The 19,951-nt window shown below is 41.5% G+C and overlaps 1 protein-coding gene across 1 annotated transcript in view; it reads right to left on the bottom strand.

The window, feature by feature from the left end:
- Positions 1 to 19,951, bottom strand: part of PCNX2 (pecanex 2) — a 313,479-nt gene that overhangs the window by 48,277 nt on the left and 245,251 nt on the right. Inside the window, exons 24-25 of the mRNA XM_073879043.1 lie at positions 9,252 to 9,310; positions 5,114 to 5,329 (exon numbers count right to left, since the gene is read on the bottom strand). Of these exons, the coding sequence (XP_073735144.1) occupies positions 5,114 to 5,329; positions 9,252 to 9,310 (275 nt within the window). The remainder of the gene's footprint in view (positions 1 to 5,113; positions 5,330 to 9,251; positions 9,311 to 19,951) is intronic.

Here is a 19,951-nt window from a genome sequence, read left to right as displayed (position 1 = left end):
CCAGTCCTATCGCCAGCTGGTGCACTAATGCTCAGGGGTGCCGACCTTCTCTGTGTGGCCCTGTATTAGCAGGAAGTCTGCAGCCGTGGTCTCAAGACTGGGATAGCCACCAACAGGACCTACTCCCTGGGGGAAAACTATACTTGGACTCCAGCAGAGAGGACAGGTTCAACTTTCCCCCAAGTGCATCATATGGTGGAAGTATTTTATACCTCCTGACCTGATGGACCGTCAGAGCTGGAAAGACATTAGGAACGTAGAAATCACACCAAGGTTCCAATGATGGAATCTGAGGGGCCAAGTAGCCTATGATGCTCTGTTAAGTATCTTGATATCTTAACTATCTTTTGGTTGCCTTTTTTTTTTTTTTGGCAACTAGAAAAATAATGTGGAACTTCTGAAAGGATGTGCCAGGGACTGAAGGCATGCTTCCTTATGTGTATTCTTAGTTTGAACTAGTCTCAATCACTCCCTACAGTACCAGCCAACAGAATAAGGATGTGTCATGAACCTTAATTATTTTTGGGAGGCTATCCAGGATCTAAATCTCTATTGTATGTTTGGAAAATTACCCAGTATGCCAGACTAGCTAACTGTTCGCCAACTTTTTACTTTTACCTTTTCTCCTGGGTACTCAGCTAGATAACATCTCCTAGCTTCTCTTACAGCTATGTCACTTCTAAACAATAGAATATAAGAACAGATGATGTATCCCAGGTTTAGGCCTGTCCCAAAACAATCTTTCAGGCAATCCTCTGCTCCCTGCCAGCTTCATGTTGAAGCTCAGAGTGACCTCAAAAGCAATGTGCTAGGGACTAGGCAGAGCTTCTATTAGCCAGGATCCTCGACGGTGTGGAAGGGAACCATCCCCTACCCCCGCCATCTCCTCTCACTGATCGGATACTATGTGAGTTCAAAAAGAAACATCTGTTGTGTCAGTCACAGAGATCTGGGACTTAACTATGACAGCAGCTAGCATGACTTCAACCAACGTGCTCATATGATGAGTCCTGGCAAGAGGCAGTGGTCATCTTCCGCTCTGGGAACTGAGAACTTAGACACCCTCTTTCCAAGCCGCCCTTGCATCTAGAGCATATGCATGTGGTCTCTGCTTCATCCATGAGCTGCACCCCAGACTTTGACTAATGCACTGGTGACACAAAGAAGCAGGTGCATGGGACGTATTCTGTAAGGGAGGTGGTGGCAGGGGCTCTTCATTCAGATTCAGGGGGTAGCAGTGGCAGGGGCAGCATCCAGGATCCAAGATCATAGTGTCAGTAAAGTGAGGGTCGTGCCCGGGTCTCCAGGATGTGACTGCTTCATGAGATCAGTGCTGTGGTGTGATTTTAGACATGGCTCTTGACTTACAGCCACCAAGCCTGCTTTTCCAGCCTTCTCAGAAAGTCTGTGTCCCGTGTAATATCTTCCAATAAACCCTTCTCCTGGTTAAGTTCTCTAGAGTTGATTTCTGTTGCTTGCAATTAAAAACTCCTATTGATAACAACTGCATCCCTTGCAGTGAGAAATGGACAGGTGGACTTCTTGCTCCCTGGCCATGGGAGGTTGTCTTCCTCTTCCTCCAGGGTGTGTTATTCATTTCCTAGACTCAGTCTGTGCCACGAGCAGCTCACATTTCCACTGACAGCTCAGTGTGCTTCAGAGAGGAGAACCAGCACAGCTAGGTTTTGACTGCCCCAGGTCATACTGAAGTGGGTCAAAATTGACCGAAATAAAGCCTGCTATTTGGGAAAATAGGGAATTGAAGAGAAAAGTGAACCACTGAAGGGGTATCTTAGAAAAATACTCAAGGAGGAGAAAGAAAACAAGATCTTCCCTGGGAATACTGTAAGATATATTGCAAAAAGATATAAAAAGGAAGAGTTATTTTAGGTCAACTGGATCCCTCCTGCAACTACAGCATAACTTAGATTTCTGTCCTGCTCTCTTAATAGCACCGTGTTCCAATCTACAGCAGAACTAGGTCAAAGAAAATATATGGTACAGGAGTGAGCACTATTGGGGCAGGTTAACTGGCGTTTTGTTCCCAAGACATCATTACTAGGCTTAGGCCATTCTTATAGGCAGGTTACATTTCTCCTGTGGTTGGCAGGAGGGAGAAAAACCACCTAGGGGAGACCCTTCTGGGCAGTCTCACTGAACAAAACTGCCTCTGTCTCAGGCCCGAGCACATGCTTTTCAGCTCTGAGCCTCCTTCCGGGTTCGCCTGAGGCAGCTTCAGGAGTCTGGTGTGTCGTTCCAAGACTGGCCCTTAGTGACTCCTGCTGTGTGACAGGGCCACTTTCTACCACATGAATTGGAGCTGTCCTTGGGGATGGCTTTTGCCAATAGGACATGGTGGGAGTGAGATAGTGCCTGTCCCAGAGACTGGGCCATAAGGGCCTCTCAGTGGCCATGCTCTCCCTTTGGAACATCGAGACCACCCAGACCACACCTAGTCCAGCCCCCTAGACACTGAGCAGCACCCGGAGGACAGCCACGGGGCCAGAGTAGCCAGCTCCAGATGAGGCACCTCGGACCTTCCAGCCTGGTTCATCTTCCAGCTGAAGGCAGCTACCTGAGGAACCCAGGGGGAGCACAGCAGAAGAACCACCAGCCACTCACACAACAGTGTAAAAAAGACATCCTTGGTGTCTTAAACTGTTACGTTTTTGACAGCTGGTTATGCCCTCCAAAATGGTATGAGGCGAAGCCCAAACACTCAGGGTGGTGGGTTAAGAAGAACGCCTGTTTGTGGTGGGCAGGGCTCGCAGGCAAAGTACTGCATGCTTCTAACGTCCAGTTAACTTGGAAGCCTTTAAACTCAAGCATCAGTTTGCCAAAGGAGCTGTAAGTCATATAGCACTTGTGACAGAAGCTCTAACTCAGGTTCAACCAGGCTCACTTTAAAAGTTCTTCCTTTGAATTCCAGGAAAACCTAAAAGCTCTCAAAATAGACAAGTCTGTTGTGTTATTGTACTACCTCCTGCGGCATTTTCTAGCATTTGTGCAAAATTTCGGGGAAAACACGGCTTCTCCGTTTATTCTGCAGAATTGGATCATTACTCCCTTGGCCCAATAACCTTTTCCAAAATAAGTTCCCTGAATTCAATTCCTAAAATTTGTAAGGATGCACAGAATACATGCTTAAACCACAGAACACACCAATCTAAAAAAAAAAAAAAAAAATCCCTTTTGTACAAACTTATTTAGGAATGCTAATAAAAGTAGCAGATATTCACAAAACTAATGCTTAGCACCAAAAGGCTTGGTTAAACAGTTAGCTAATTGTGTTAAAAATATAAAATAATAGCAATTTGTTCTTGGCTAAAAGGTGTGTTTTTCCACTGTGAGGTTCTGGATGGTGATGACCTGGCTCCTAATCATCTTTCCAGCATTGTCTGGGACCCCTTTCTCCCAAACCACCTGGAAACCACATCTGGCTACTTTGTGCCTCTTTATCATCATGTACTCGCCTCTCCCCTCCAGCTGCAGCCTCTCCCCCGCTGAGCTGACCCACCGCCCAGTCTGATCCCAGTGCCTCTTCTCTGGTCCCCGTGGGGCCCCATGCTTGGCACTGCCGTGATGCTTATTGCTCAGTACGTGCCTCTTGTCGGCAAGGCTCGAAGCTCCTTAAGGTGGGGCCCCACACTTTTGTATTCACAGCACTTAGCCCAGTGCTTGATAAATATCTTCTGAATGACTATAAGGCTCTTATGTCCAATTACATGACAGATCCACTTAGATGAATCAAGGGCATTTAAAAAGTAAATATCCAACATGGAGCCCTTGATGACACTCTCAAACCCAAAAGTGCCATTCTTCCTCCAGGCTTCCCAGTCTCAGGAAAGGCACCTCTGTCCACCCAGGTGCTCAACCTGGAAACTGGGGAGCATGCTGAGCCTCCTCTTTCCCTCACTCCTCAACGCCGAGCCCAGCCCTTCCCACCTCTAAATCTCCCTGTACTTCTCAGCCTCCCCCTCCTCTCCTGTTTGGGTGACTACAGACACTCCTAAATGGCTCCCCCTTATGCACAGAATAAATGCAGCCCCTTGCCCTGGCCGGGTTCCCACCCCGTCCTGTGCCACGCTGCTGCCGGCCTGCTGGTTAGCCCTGGTCACATCAGGGTTCCCTGCTCATCCACGTAGCACTCAGAAGCTCCTAGCCCACAACATCCTTCTGCCTGTTCGCCTTCCCTGGCCGCCCCATCTAATGTAGCAGTGTCTCAGCCCTGCCCTCTGCAGTGATCATGGTCACAGACCGGATTTACTTCCTTCATAGCGCTTTCCACCATTGTGATTAGTTTGCTCATTTGTTGACTTGTTTGTTTTCCCCATCTCCCGCTGAAGGTCAACACCACAAGGGTAAGAGTCTTTCAGGTCACGTGTCCACAGCACCTCCAGCATTAGAACTTGGCCAGACACAGAGGAGGTGTTAGAAAAACATGTACTGAATGAGGGAATAACCAAAGAACACGGGAGAAAGGCCCATGAGCACATCTGTTATGCTAATCCCTGTGCGCTCCACCACTCAGCTCCAACGGCGTATTAATGGAAAAGCTAGGGTCATGCTTTCAAGATTCAGGTCAACTCAATAACCACAAAGCAATAAGCATCCACCTCGTGCCCGCATATACATGACCTCATTTAAGTCACACAACTTTACGAGGCCGCCATTCTTCTTCCTTTCTCATCGTACAGTTGAAGAGAAAAAGCTCAGACATGGAGCGATGGCCCACTACCGACCACAACACCCGAAACCCACAGAAGTAGGTTCTGTTTCAGGCCTGGCTGACCGCACATAGAGCCCATGCATGCTCCACAACCTCCTGTCACTTCTTAGCTTTTTCCAGGAGGATTAAAACCGAAGTTCTGACTCGCCACACCAAAGGTTTACATCAGACGATACGTTACACCTCGTTACTCCCTCAGATGACTGGGATGTGTCTATATCAGAATACACAAATAAAGGCAGGTGTAACCAGCTCCCTCATCCTCCATCTACAGGACAAGCATTAAATTCTTGCTCTTTCATGGCATCTTCTCATGAAAACTTTGCACAATAATTAATTGAGGCAACCGGCTTCCAACACCTTCCACAATGAAGAGATTCTTACCTCGAAATTCCAGTCCTCGAAGCTGAAAGGTGACAAGACCATTTCCAATTTCAATCAGGTGAACAAAAGCGTTGAGGTAGTCGGAGGCCAAAATAAAGCAATCGCCAGAGCTGTAGTTACCCCACCGACCAAGAACTAAGTCTCCACACAGGGACTCCTGCAGGGCCCTTGTCAGGTGCTCATAAAAGATGGAATTAAGATTGTTGTCATCATTCCCTAAAGACAGAACAAGAAACAAGATCAGTGGGTACTTACTCCTATACACGCAGACCTAGGAAACTATGAGTTGTTATTTGGTCAAGGGTAAATCAGGCTTTTTAGATACTTTGCCCATTTTTGTTAACTTTGTGAGACCCTCTTATTTTTTTTTCCTTTATCATCTTTCTGGCAGTCTCCTCTATACAGATAGATTAAATTATTGTCTTAATGAAGATGACTTACAAAGTCATACCTCCAGGTAAGGTCTCTTGTCTTAAGCTCTAGACCTGTGTACCTACTTGTTCACTTAACATCTGTTCTTGTACGTCTCAAATGCTCCTCGTCTCAACATGCCCAGGTCGGGCCCCCCTTCTGTTGCCCAATTCAGCAACTGGTACCACCACCCAGACAGCCATAACCCAGGGATCTCTGTTCCCACTCCTTCACACGCCAGCCTCTCAATTTTACTTTCTTCAATATTTTTTGCATCTTTCTACCCTTCCCCATTTGCATTACCCCTACCTTATTCCAAGCTGCATTATTTCTCACGTAGGCAGCCACACTAGTCTTATGACTCCCCCGTGCATCTTCATTAGGACCTGCCGCCTCATCTAGTCCCTACAATTCAGCCAGAACGAACTTTTCAAATTGAGAAGTTGAATGTGCTATCTAGGACCCCTCAACCCCATCACCTTCTAGCCCTTAGTGGTTTTTCAGTGCTCTTAAGATAGAAACAAGGCTTCTTTGCATCACCTATAATAGGATCCCATATAATTTAGCATTCCCAGGTAAAAGCTGGGACAGTCATAGGTGTAAGTTAGGAGCAAACCTAGGATATATGGACACACAAGGGGCACGTGGGATCTGCTCCCCATTTCGATCTCCATCCTCACTTCACACAAACATTTTCCTCCCTTCTCCCTTATGCTCAGCACAGAACTTCTTCCAGTGGAGGGACTCACGTGCCCTTCCCACCCCGGGCCTTTGTAGACACAAATCTTTCTGCCTGGGTTGCTCTTCCATTCCTCTCTGGCTTTTGAACACTTACTATTCTTCAGACCTCATCTTAGTGGCTACTTCAGGGAAGCCTCCACTGACCACTTTGCTGGGCCAAATCCCCTATTACTGGCTCTCAGCACCATGATCCTCAGCTCTGAAGCACTTGTCACAGTTGGAATCTGACTTTCGGTTTTTGTGTATATATAGTTATTTGATTCACATTTGATTTTTTCCAATGCAGTGGAGAAAGTAAAGTGAAGAAGACATGACGGAAGACAGATCTATGTCTGAATTTGCTCATTTCTGTGTCCCAACACTGGCAGAAGTCCTAACGTGCAAAAGGGACTAACTAAATATCTGTTGAATCATAGATAACACCATAGGTCCTATAGCCTCTTTAAGAGAATTTTGTTTTTAAGAACACACCTGTCAAGTAACTCCTGGAGCTTTTTGAAATCAAAGTCATTGAGGAATAGAGACAATAAACAGCATCAATTCATATATATATATGCTACAATATAAATGATTACTGCTAGTATTATATATTATATACAAACACATGTGTCTGCATATTATATACACATAGATACATCATACAGATGTCATTTACTGTTTTTAAATTATATATATAATTCAGATTTATGGAGGGATAATTTATGTAGAGTAAAATTTATCTTTTTTTAGTGTGTAATCTTATGAATCTTAATAAATGCATAGTCATGTAACTGCCAGTTAGAAAGATGCATTTGAGATTCACCCATATTGCTGTACCCAGCAGTGTGTTCCATTTTAGTGCTGAGTAGTATTCTGTGGTATGCGTGTCCTAGAGCCTGTTTATCCATTCATCCGTTGGAGGACATTTGGGTTGTTTCCAGTTGTAGTGATTAGGAGGAAAGCCACCAAAAATATTCATGAGCCGAAGTTTATGTGAATGTAGTTTTGTTTTCTCTTGAGTAAATACCTAGGAGTGGGGCTGCTGGTCTCCAAAGTGGCTGTACCACGTTTGTAGCCCCTCCAGCTGCAGTGATTGAGAGTTCTAGCTGTTCTTCATCTTTGTCAAGACTCAGCATTACCAGCAGTTACATGTTTGCTTGTTTAATTGTAGTCATTCGAATTAGGTGGATGATGACTCCGAGAGAGGAGTGAAGGAAGGGTACAGAAGAGGAGATGGAAGGTTGGGGGGGGTGGGATTGGGGGCTCATGGTGTATTTCCTTTAATCTCCCTTCCACTCCCTCTATCAGATCTCTCATGATGAAGGACAGAAAGATTTTAAAGAGAAGACTGGATAAACTTGGATGTTCTCCTGCTCCGTGGTCTTGTGGGTGGAGGAAGTGCCAGGAGGGTCTGGGAGAAATGTTTACATTCAGTACTCTTATTTTAGGAGCCTCTCATGCTTGGGAGTAAACTTCTGGCTCTGGAAAGTCAGAGAAGCAGAGTCGCCCCAAAGAGGAAATGCCTAAAGCTAAATTCAAGTCTCCCTTCTAGATTGTCTGCTGGAGTGGAGGCAGCATCAGGGAAGGTCTAGAGAAGGACGGCAGATCTGAACAGAGTTCCCCCTGTCCTGGACCCTGGGGGAAGGGAGCATGATTGGGGGTGCAGGAAGGTGAAGGCTGGCCCCTTCCTACATAAGGAAGAGTACACAGATCCACCTGTAAGAAATCTCTAAGATAACACATCAAATTATAAATATCCTTGCTGGGCATTCATGACAGTTGAAGACCAAATTGAAATTAGGGCACTTATAACCTAATTATGATTAACAGAGAGAAATAAACCGTTCTGTGGGCTGAGTCATGTCATGTAGTCTAATGAAGTATCAGTATGCTGAGTCTTCAGTGCAGATGAAGCCTGCCTGACCTGCCATTCAATTCATTTTCAATGATGAATCAGCATGCATCCCGAGACCTTAATTAGAGATTACTTTGAGTTTCCGCCACTTTTAAAGGAAAGGCCTGAATGAGAGAATTAATTTTTGCTTAATTGTTCAAACTGTTTGATATTTAAATAAAACAAAAATGGTTTCAGGCACCAAAGTGGAGTCTTTGTAGAAAGAACACCTTGACCACAGATCCGCATAATTGGATTAAAATGAGACAACAATTATGAATAACTGGAGGGAAGATGCACTTGTGAAACTGTCCATATGCCTAATGTCAATGGCCCTGCAATGTCACAGGGCCCCATAGTTGTGCATCGCCCCCGCCAAGTTGTACTGACGAGTTGAACTTTAGGTCAACAAAAAATAAACCTCTCTCTCCAGGAATTTTCCCACATCAAATTATGAGTTCAAATTAATCAGGTATATGCAATTCAAATATAGATAATGACATGATACCACTCTTCCTAGACAAAACTTTTGGCACAGGGGAGAGAGTGAGGTGGATAAAAATAGAAAAGAGTTAAAATTTGCCTTCTGATATGAGGAAAAAAGAGGTAGAATGGTTAAAAATGAAACGGAATACAGAAAGCAAAAAGTAATAATTTCCTAGAAGGTAACTCCTTCCATAGCTTAATGTTGAACGAAGTTTCTCAAGACTTCTGGATCTTAGATCTGGGAATCATTTGCGTTTGAGGACATCACAACACTGACGATTTTCCTAAGAATTTTTTTGCTACAAGAACAAAAGCAAGGTTTAGAGTCTGTATTTGCCTTTTGTCACACAAACTAAAATGTCTTCATTGACAGAGTCATTCTATACTGAACAGGTACCACATCAATTCTAAGTAATGGAAAAAAGCATTTCCAAACCAAATCAGGATGTTTGGTCAGTCTATTTGTAGAGTTTTATTTTTCCAGTCAGCATATTTATTACCGAGACATACATCATCTTCACAGTGACGAAAAAGAGTGAGTACTCATTTCCCCTGCTTGGATTGAAGGAATCCATCTATATAAGGAAATCAGGAGTTTAAAAAGAGAGAAGGAAGGTATCTTCTTACCTGGATCCTTTTCAATTTGGACCACCAGTCTCGTGTTGGAATTATCCACGCGCCGTGTGCTAGAAGGGACCACAAAAGGGTAAAAGGTCACAACTAGATCATTACAAAGGACAGAGAGCTGGTTTACAGAATTGGCCGTGTGGTGGGGAATGCAGGGGACATGGAACTCACCAATCAGGGTGATTGCTCCTACGTGACATGCTGCAGGAAGGAAGAGGGGTCTCACAATAACAAAGAGAGGGAAAAGTACAAGAAACATGGGGAGGGGAGAGATGATGACAACTCAGGATTGGGAGACACTTGCTTTCAAGCACTGGGCGCATTCTTATAGGGCCTCTCTTCCGTTGAAGCACAAGAATGAAATCGGCTCTTACAAACTTAAAAAAGAGAGAGGTTGTCTGTAGCCATGGCAACAAATGGCCATCAGAATCAGTTTTAAATCTCTCCAGTTATGACAACTCACCTCCATTCAGAGCCTCAGTAAGCCAGCCGACCCATGTGGCCCCTTGCTCCTGTAAGCCAGCCAGTGAGGGACAGACTCACTCCAGACTTCTGAAGGGGCGACCGATCAGACTGTCGCCCAGGTAAGAAAGGAGACTGTCCCCAGGCAACCTTCTGTGCCAATGGTATCACCCCACTTCTGCCTCTAATACCTCAGCCGTCCTTGAACTTCACATGTCCCAGAAGGCCTTTATAAGTGCAACAGTCAGCTCTGCTCAGAGACACTGTGCCTGACCTGCTTTGGCTGTTTATTTCAGATCTTCAAGCGGTGGTCTCATCATCCTTTGAAGGATGAAATATGAGATTGACTTCAACCACATGACCTTGGATATTTAACTGTTCATGATGTACAAAGATGGTAATTTCATATGGTTAAACCGAAGACATTAAGAAAGGGCTTTCACTAGAAATATATCATTGAATACAGGCTTACATACAAGTTTGAACAATAATGGGGGTCCTACTCACATTTGTGAAGAAACTGATTTTTAGCATGCCTGGCTCCCGACTTTGCTTTCTCTGGTCCATGCTAGACCCTTTTTCCACATCTTCAGCGTGCCCTGACCTCCTATTCCTGTCACCCTGCCTTCCCTGCCATCCTCTGTGACTCTTGCGTCCTCTACCTGGAGTCCTTACTACCCCGCCTGCCTTCCTGACGGACTCCTCTAGTGCTTCAAGTCTGGCACCAGTATCGCTCTCAGGGAAGACTTCCTGACACCTGCTCTAGGTGAGACTCATGTCATATGCTCCTTCACACGTCATACCTCTCCTGTGGGGAACCTGTCATAGCTAATATTACTAACAATGATGACAGCTAATATTTCCGTAACACTTCTCTTCATAAATACTTCATGTGAGTTAACTCATTATATCCTTACAACTTCATAGATAGTATTATTATTACATAGATATTATTCATAGATAGGTATTATTATTACACCCATTTCCTCCGAGAAGGAACTTGAGACGCAGTGAAATTAACTACAGTGCCCAAGGCCATACATAAGTGTGGAGCCAGGATTTGAACCCAGTAGGTTGACTCTACCATGTCATATATTTCTTTGTGTGATTATTTGGTTATATCCCCCTCTTACACCAGACCTAAGTAGCCTGAAGACACACCTTTGCTCACAACTGGGATGAATAAATGAAGAGTCCAAAATAATGCTGTTTCTAACGTTAATTTTTCTCTCATGACACCTGCTAAGAAGAAAGGAGACTAGCCACCACTAACTTAGACTTAAACATGATCGTTGAGGGCGCCTGGGTGGCTCAGTTGGTTAAGCGACTGCCTTCGGCTCAGGTCATGATCCTGGAGTCCCGGGATCGAGTCCCACATCGGGCTTCCTGCTCAGCGGGGAGTCTGCTTCTCCCTCTGACCCTCTTCCCTCTCGTGCTTTCTATCTCTCGTTCTCTCTCTCTCTCAAATAAAAAAAAAAAAAAATCTAAAAAAAAAAAAAAACATGATCGTTGACATCCTGAATGTGATTTAATAAATGACAAGCACTTGTTAGTAGTAATGGTACTTAAAAAGAAACCTCAGAATGCAGAATTCTGTTGTGAACTTGTCTCTTGGGAATCAGAGAGATGAAAAAAATACTTAGATGGAGCTAAGAAAAAAAGTATTTTCTTTTTCTCATCTGTCTCAGATATTTGAGAACCATGTAGGTGAGATCCTGTTTGAGCTTTGTGGGACAGGTTCTGCAGATGGGTTGGAGAGAAGAAATATTCGGTTGCATCTCAAAAAGGCTATTAACCCCACCACTCTGTTCTATTACTGCTTCAGTTTTCCTTCCAAATACCCTGGATCAGCTTTGAAAGTAAAAGAGCCCAGGGTGGGGAAAAATACAGCAAACAACAAAATTCTTTCTAATGAAGGCTGAAATCCCATGTTGGCATAATAAGTCCCTAAATGGAATTTTAATTTAACCTGAAGACCTAGGACAAATGGAATTTTCAGCAGCAGAATAAACAATTTTTAAAGTGGGGCTGAGCCAAAGGAAAGTCATTTACCAAACTCCTTGGGGAATGAAAACACCTTCTAAAACTATGTTAACTGGAAAGCTATCTTTTCAAAAGGCTATAGGACGCAGAGTGCTAAATTCGATCGGCAATAACTAAGCTAAGCTGCCTGTGCACCCCAGGGCCTCTGGTTCTCCACCAGACTCTCTAAGAAGGTGAACTGTCAGCCATACAGGGTAATTTGAGCTTTTCTCCAGTGCTTTCCTGCTGTACATTTGGTGCTTACCATTCAAAGGTGCTAATTAGCTCAGTAATTGGATTTCTGCCTTAACTGTCCAATTGCATAAACATCAATTCTGCTCAAAGAGAAAACAGGGGCTTGTATCTCACGCCTCAGTCTCAAGGGGGGTACAGAATGCTGGTACATGTTAGGTGTGCATCTCTCTGCACATAACTGTTCCTAGCACCTGCCTGGCAAGTCCCTGTTCATTGTTAGGCAACATCGTCCTGAGGGCCACAGGCCAACAGCCTAGTCATAGGCCTTTCCAGATAGGTTGACTTACTCCAAAGCATCTTTTCTTATGTTAATATGGAATGCAGATAACCAAGCTCCTTTCCTCCCTTCAAATTTTGCTTTCTCACCTCCTGATGTGTCTCCCTAAGACAAGCACCTTCTCTCTTATAAGGTTTCACCAGAGGCACTTAAATGATTTAACAGCAATTAATTATACTGCTTCAAATTCCCATTTGTCAGCACACACAGACTATTTATGGGAGAATTATTCCTATTTCTTCGATGGGGAAGTGTGACTGGCTGGAATGAGAAGTGTGAGGGGTGTCTGTTCATATAGCAAAGCCAGAATGGAGTTATGGATGGACTGTAGTTCTATTCATGGGACAGGACAGCCTTAGAAAAGTCTAGACAAAAGAACGTAGCCAGAGCTGGAACAGAAGGACACTGTCATCTTTTAAATTGGATATATACACAAGGTTCCTTCAGGCTCGTTTCACATCTTTGATTTTTGCTGCCACTGACAATTATACTAGTTCTCTCAAAGCCAGAGCTGCTCTTCTGGCTGCTGGGTTACCACGTGCTTCAGATGACTTGGCATGAGAGAAATTTCCTGAGGACACAGGGTTATACACCTGGCATAGTGGGCTCTGCCTGAGGACAGACATTCAGGTAACCACCAACCTTCCTGGGAGGACTGGTCTAGTTCTGATTCCCAGTACCTTAGGGAGTAGCTGTTTGGGATCCCAAATTAAAGGTGGGGGGTCTTTGGGGTGCCTAGGTGGCACAGTCAGTTAAGCATCCAACTCTTGGTTTTGGCCATGGTCATGATCTCAGGGTCATGAGATGGAGCCCTGTGGGGCTGCTTGGGATTCTTTCTCCTCCTGCCCCTCCCACTGGTGCGCATGCGCACACACGCTCTCTCTTTCTCTCTCAAATAAATAAATCTTAAAAAAAAAAAAGTGGGGCTCTTTATCAATGCAGCCACCTTTGATGGGCCTGGGTTTTGACTTCTAACTCCATCTGGAAGTAACAAAGCAGTTCTCCCTTTTTCCTGACAGAGTGGTGTCAGAGAAAGCCAGTTGAGACAAAAGGTTTAAATAATATCTGGAGTCTCAACATCATACCCAGAATGTCCAGATTTCAATAGAAAATTACTTGTCATAATGAGAAACAGGAAGATCTCAGAGTGAAAAAAAGCAATTGGTAGATGCCAATTCTGAGATAACAGAAATGAGAGAATTATTTGACAAAGATTTAGAATTGGTGTTCATAAAATTCTTCAATGAGCAATTAAGAATACTTTTGAAACAAAAGAAAAAATAGAATCTCAACCAAAAATAAAAGAAAGTCAGCAAGGAAATAGAAGATACAAGAAGAACCAAATAGAAATTTTCTAAGTAAAACTATACAATAGAAGTAAATACAAAATAATACAAAATATATGTGCAAAATAAAAAACTCAATGGAAGGACTCAGTTGCAAAATGGCAGAGACAGAGAAAAGAATCAGTGACCTGGAAGATAGAACAATAGATATGTAATCTGAACAACTGAGAGAAAACAGACTGAAAAAGCATGAACAGTCTCAGAGACCTGTGGGATTATGACAAAAGATTTAACATTCTAGTCATCAGAGTCCCATGAGAACAGGAGAAATTGGAGATTAAACTCAAGGAAGTTCACACCAAGACACATCACAGTCAAGCATATACCAAGATAGAACATAACCTGGAACATAAAACTATCTCAGCAAATTTTTAAAAACTGAAATAATACCAAGTGTATTTTCCAACCATAATGGACTCAAACTAGACATAAATAACTGAAAGATAACAAGAAAATATTTAAACAGTTGCAAACTAAACAACACAATTCTTTTTTTTTTTTTTAAGATTGATTTGTTTATTTTAGAGAGAGAGAGAGAGAGGACATGCACAACTGTGGGGTGGAAGAGCAGAGGGAGAGGGAAGGACAATCCAAGCAAACTCCGTGCTGAACATGGAGCCTGATGTAAGGCTCACTCCCACAACCCTGAGATCATGACCTGAGCTGAAACCAAGAGTCGGATGCTCAAATGACTGTGTCATCCAGGCACCCCAAACAACACAATTCTAAATGACCCATGTGTCAATGATAAAGTTTCAGTGGAAATGAAAATGAATTCAACTGAAAGAAAATGAAAACAGAACATATCAAACTTGGTGGGACACAGCTAAAACAGTAGTGAAAATTCACTAAGTACATACATCACAGAAGAGGGAAAATCTCAAATTAATAATCTAATTTTCCACCTCAAGAATCTAGAAAAAGAAGAGCAAAATAAACCCAAAGAAACCATAAGGAAAAAATAAGAAACAAAAATCAGTGAAATTGAAAACAAAAAATATTGAGAAAAACAAAGAACAAAGATAGTTCTTTGAAAATGTCAAGTTGACAAATCTCTACCAAGCCTGACCACACCCCCCAAAAAAAGATTGAGAGAGAGAGAGAACACAAGCTACCAATATGGTATATTGCCAACCCTGTAGATATCAAAGGGATAATGGGAAACATTACAAACAACTTTGTATGTGTAAATTTTATAATGTAGATGAAATGGACCAATTCCTCAAAAAACACTAGTTGCTGCAACTCACCCATTAGGAAATAGAAAATTGAAATAGCCCTCTACCTATTAAGGAAATTTAACTGTTAATCTAAAAACTCCTCAAGAACAAATACTCAAGCACTCATGGCTTTACTGGAGAACTCTAACACATGTTTAAAAGAGAACAAACACCTGTTATACACATTCGCCTCCTGAAACTGCAAGAGGAAGAGACAATTCTCAATTTATTTTATGAAACTAGTATTACCCTGATACCAAAGCATGACAAAGACAGAATGAAAAAACAATAAATCTACAGACCAATTCCAGGAATGTAAGTCTGGTTTAGTATACGAAAATCAGTCAATGTAACCCATCATACTCACAGGCTAAAGAAGAAAAAAAAAATCACATGATCATGTCAATTAGTGCAGAAAAAATACTTGACCCATTCATGATTAAAAAAAAAAAACCTTTCAGAAAAATAGGAATAGAAAGGAACTTCTTCACTTGATAAAGACCATCTACTAAAGAGCTACAGCTAACATCATACTTAATGGTGAAAGACTGAATGCTTTCCCTATATGACTGGGAACAATGCAAATATGTCCACTTTAATAACTCTTATTCAACACGGTGCTGGAAGTCCTAGCCAGTGCACTGAGACAAGAGAAGCAAATAAAAGGCACACAGTTTGTAAAGAAAGAAATAAAACAAAACAGTACATATTTGCTGATGACATGATTATTGACATGGAAATTCCAAAGAATCTACAAAAACAGCACAAAATGAAACAAAAACCTACACCTAGTAAGTGAGCTCAGTTAGGTTTCAGGGTACAAGATAAGTGTACAAAAATGAAATGTATTTCTATGTACTAACAATGGATCCCAAAATTTTTAAAAATACATTTAAATCACTCAAAAAAAGAGAAAATACTTAGGTTTTATTAAATCTAACAAAACATATATCAGGGCTTGTATGCTGAAGAATACAAAGATGCTGATGAAAGTAATAAAAGGAGCTCTAACCAAATGAAGAGATGTACCATATTCATGGATTGGAAGACTCAATATAGTAAAGATGCCGGTGCTTTCCAAACTGATATAAAGGTTTAGCACGATTCCTGTCAAAATTCCCACAATATTTTTTGGTAGATATTTAAGGAAGAACACCAATCAAACACAATCTTTTCCAAAAAATAGAAAAGGAGAGGATACTTCCCAATTCATTTTATGAGGGTAACAAAAGTAAGGACAGTACAAGAAAGAAAGAAAAGGAAGGAAGGAAGGAAGGAAGGAAGGAAGGAAGGAAGGAAGGAAGGAAGGAAGGAAGGAAGGAAGGAAGGAAGAGAGGGAGGGAGGGAGGAAGGGAGGGATGAAGGAAGGAAGGAAGGAAGAAAAAAAAGTGAGGCAGGGAGGGGAAAACTACAGAAAATTCTCCAAGAATTTAGATGCAAAAATATACATTTATAAATAGAACTTATTCTAAATTTTATATGGAAGGGCAGAAAAATATTAGCTAAAACAATTTTGAAAAAAAAAAGAAAGTGTGAGTTTACTCAATTTCAAGGCTTATTATGTAACTTCAGTGATGAAGACTGTATAGGATTGGTGGAGGGATACACATAGATCAATGAAACAGAACAGAGAACCCAGAAAGAGACCCACACAAATATGCCCTAGTTACTTTTTTAAAAAATATTGAGGTAAAATTTGCTTAACATAAAATTCATAATTTGACATTTCAAAGCAACAATGTATTTGCTTTTAATACATTCATGAAGTTGTGTGACTGTCACCACTATCTAATTCTGGAATATTTTTATCACCCCCCAAAAAAACCTTATACTCATTAAGCAGTCACTCGCTGTTCATCCCTTTCCCAAGCCCTTGACAACCACCAATCTGTTTTTTGTTTCTATGGATTTGCCTATTCCAAACATTTCATATATGCAACATTTTGTGTCTGGTTTCTTTAGTTTTATATAATGTTTTCGAAGTTCATCTATGTTGTAGCATATATCAGTATTCCATTCTTTTTATGGCTAAATTATATTCCACTGTACGACATATGACATTTTGTTTGTCAGTTCATCAGATAATGACATTTGGGTTGTTTTCACTTTTTGGCTAGTTTGAACAATGATTCTAGGAACATGAATTCCATGCACAAGTTTTTGTTTGAAAACCTTCTTTGGAATTTTCTTGGGCATATACCTCAGAGTGGAATTGTCTTTGCTTGATAGTGTTCTTCAATGTAAAAAGCTTTTAATTTCAATGGTCTAATTTTTCTTTCATTGCTTGTGACTTTGGTGTTTAAGAATTCATTGCAAATCCAAGAGTTTTACAGTTTTAGCTTTTTACATTCAAGTCTGAGTCATTTTGATTTAATTTTTGTATATGGTGTGATGTAAGGGTTCAACTGCATTCTTTTGCAAGTGGATATCCAGTTGTCCCAGCATCATTTATTGAAAAGACTGTCCTTTCCCCCACTGAATGGTCTTGGCACTTTGTGGAAAGTCAGTTGACCACAGATGTATAAATTTATTCCTGGACTCTTGATTCTACTCTATTAATCTATATGTCCTCCCTTTTACCTGTGACACATTGTTTTGTAGTAACACTGTAACTTTACAGTAAGTTTTGAGATTGGGAAGTGTGAGTCCTCCAACTTTTGTTTCTAAAAATTGTTCTGGCTATTCAGGGTCCCTTGAAATTTCATAGGAATTTGAGGATCACTTGTTTTTTTAAACAAAAAAGGCAGTTGTAATTTTGACAGGAATTAATTGAATCTGTAGACCAGTCTGAGGAATACCACCTTCTTAAGTCTTTAAACTGATGAACATGAGATGTCTTTTGATTTATTTGTCTTCTTTAATTTCTTTCAACGATGTTTCTAGTTTTTGGTGCTCACGTTTCTCCACTTCCAGCTCATCTAGGCTAATCTGTTGGTATACAGTGATTTATAGAATGCTCTTATAATCCTTTTATTTATGTAAGATTGGTAGTAATGTCCTCACTTTTATTGTGATTATAGTAATTTGTCTTCTCTCATTTTTTCCTGGTCATTCTAGGTAAAGATTTGTCAATTTTGTTGGTATTTTCAAAGAACCATTTTTTTGTGTCATCTATTCTCCCTATTGTTTATCTATTCTCTATTTCATTTGTTCCCACTCTGATTCTTATCATTTCCTGCTGTCTGCTTGCTTTGGATTTACTTTGCTTTTCTTTTTCTAGTCACTTAAGGTGGAAGATTCGGTGATTGATTTGAGATTTTTCTTATTTTTTTTTTAAGATTTTATTTATTTATTTGACAGAGAGTGATAGCGAGAGCAGGAACACAAGCAGGGGGAGTGGGAGAGGGAGAAGGAGGTTTCCCGCGGAGCAGGGAGCCCAATGCGGGGCTCGAACCCAGGACCCCGGGATCATGACCCGAGCCAAAGGCAGACACTTAACAACTGAGCCACCCAGGTGCCCCAGATTTTTCTTATTTTTCAATGTAAATATTGACAAGTATGAATTTCCCTCTGAATACTGCTTTTGCTACATTCCATAAATTGATATTATGTTTCCATTTTCTTCCATCACAAAATATTTTATTTTCTCTTGTCACTTCCTCTTTGACCCATTGGTTATTTGAGACTGTTTTCTTTGACACATATTTGGGGATTTTCCAGGTTTCCTCCTGCTGTTGATATATAATTTCATTCCATTGTGGTTGGAGAACATACGCTGTACAATTTCAATCCTTTTACATTTACTGAGGTTTGTTTTATGGTCTAGCATATGGTCTATCCTGGAGAAGAGTCCATGTGCACTTGACGAGAACGTCTTTTTAAAAACTTTCCCCTGCAAAATACTCTGTTAAGAGGATAAAAAGCTATGGTACAGGGAGAAAATATTTTCAAGCCACATATCCCACAAAGTAGTAGTATCTAGAATTCATAAAAACTCTCAAAACTCAACAGTAAAAAAAAAAAAAAATCCCATTAGAAAACAAGCATAAGACTTGAGCAAACAGTTCCCTGAAGAGATTATACCAACGGCAAATATGCTCAGCAGAAGATGTTCAACACCATAAGTCACTAAGGAAATGTACATTAAAACCACTATGAGAGATTACTGTACACCTATCAGAATGGCTAAAAGAAACAATAGTAAAAACACCTGCCAAAGACCTGGAGAAATGGGACCTCCCATACATTGCTGAGGGCGGGGGTGGGGAATGTAAAATGGTATACAGCTCCTCTGAAAAAAATTTGGCAGTTTCTTAAAACACTACCATATGACAATTGCATTCCTAGGCAATTATCCCAGAGAAGTGAAGACTTATGTTCACTTGAAATGTCCATAGAAGCTATATTCATAATAGCCCCAAGCTGAAAACACCAGATGTCCTTCAATGGGTGAGTTGTTAAAGACACTGTGGTAGATCCATACACTCAGCTTTAAAAAGGGGCAAACTATTGACACGTACAATGACCTAAATGAATGAATGTCCACTGAATTATGGTGAGTGAAACAGCTAATCCGGGGCACCTGGGTGGCTCAGTCAGTTAAGCAGCTAGCTCTTGATTTCGGCTCAGGTCAGGATCTCAGGGTCTTGAGATTGAGCCCCACGTCGGGCTCCAAGCTCAGAGGGGAGTCTGCTTGAGATTCTTTCTTTCTCTCCTTCTGCCCCTCCCCACTCTCTCTCTCTATCTCTCCCTCTTTTCTCTCATACTTCTCTCTCAAATAAATAAATTAATTAAAAAAAAAACAGCTAATCCCACAAGATTAAATACTGCATGATTCCAGTCATATAACATTCTTGAAATGACAAAATTACAGAGTTGGAGAATGGATTAGTAGTTGACAGGAATTAAGAAGGGGGTAGCAGCAAGAAGGACAAGCATGAGCTTACGGGAGGGACAACAGGAGAGATCTTTGTGGTGGTAGAAAAGCTCTGGATCTTGACTGTTTCGACGTCAGTATCCTGACTGTGATAGTTTTGCAAGCTGTTAGCACCTGTAAACTGGGTAAAGGATATATGGGGGATCCCTCTGTATTATTTCTCTCAACTGTACATGAATCTATAAAGAGCTAAAAAAAAGTTTAAATAAAAAAATCTCCATAGCTAACAGCAGGCCTGAATT

Source organism: Callorhinus ursinus, unplaced genomic scaffold, assembly GCF_003265705.2.
Source record: "Callorhinus ursinus isolate GAN/ISIS: 27379988/994484 unplaced genomic scaffold, GSC_fseal_2.0 scaffold32, whole genome shotgun sequence".
Lineage (NCBI taxonomy): Eukaryota > Metazoa > Chordata > Mammalia > Carnivora > Otariidae > Callorhinus > Callorhinus ursinus.
The sequence above is the reverse complement of the archived record's forward strand: the minus strand, read 5'-3'. Positions and strand labels throughout refer to the sequence as shown.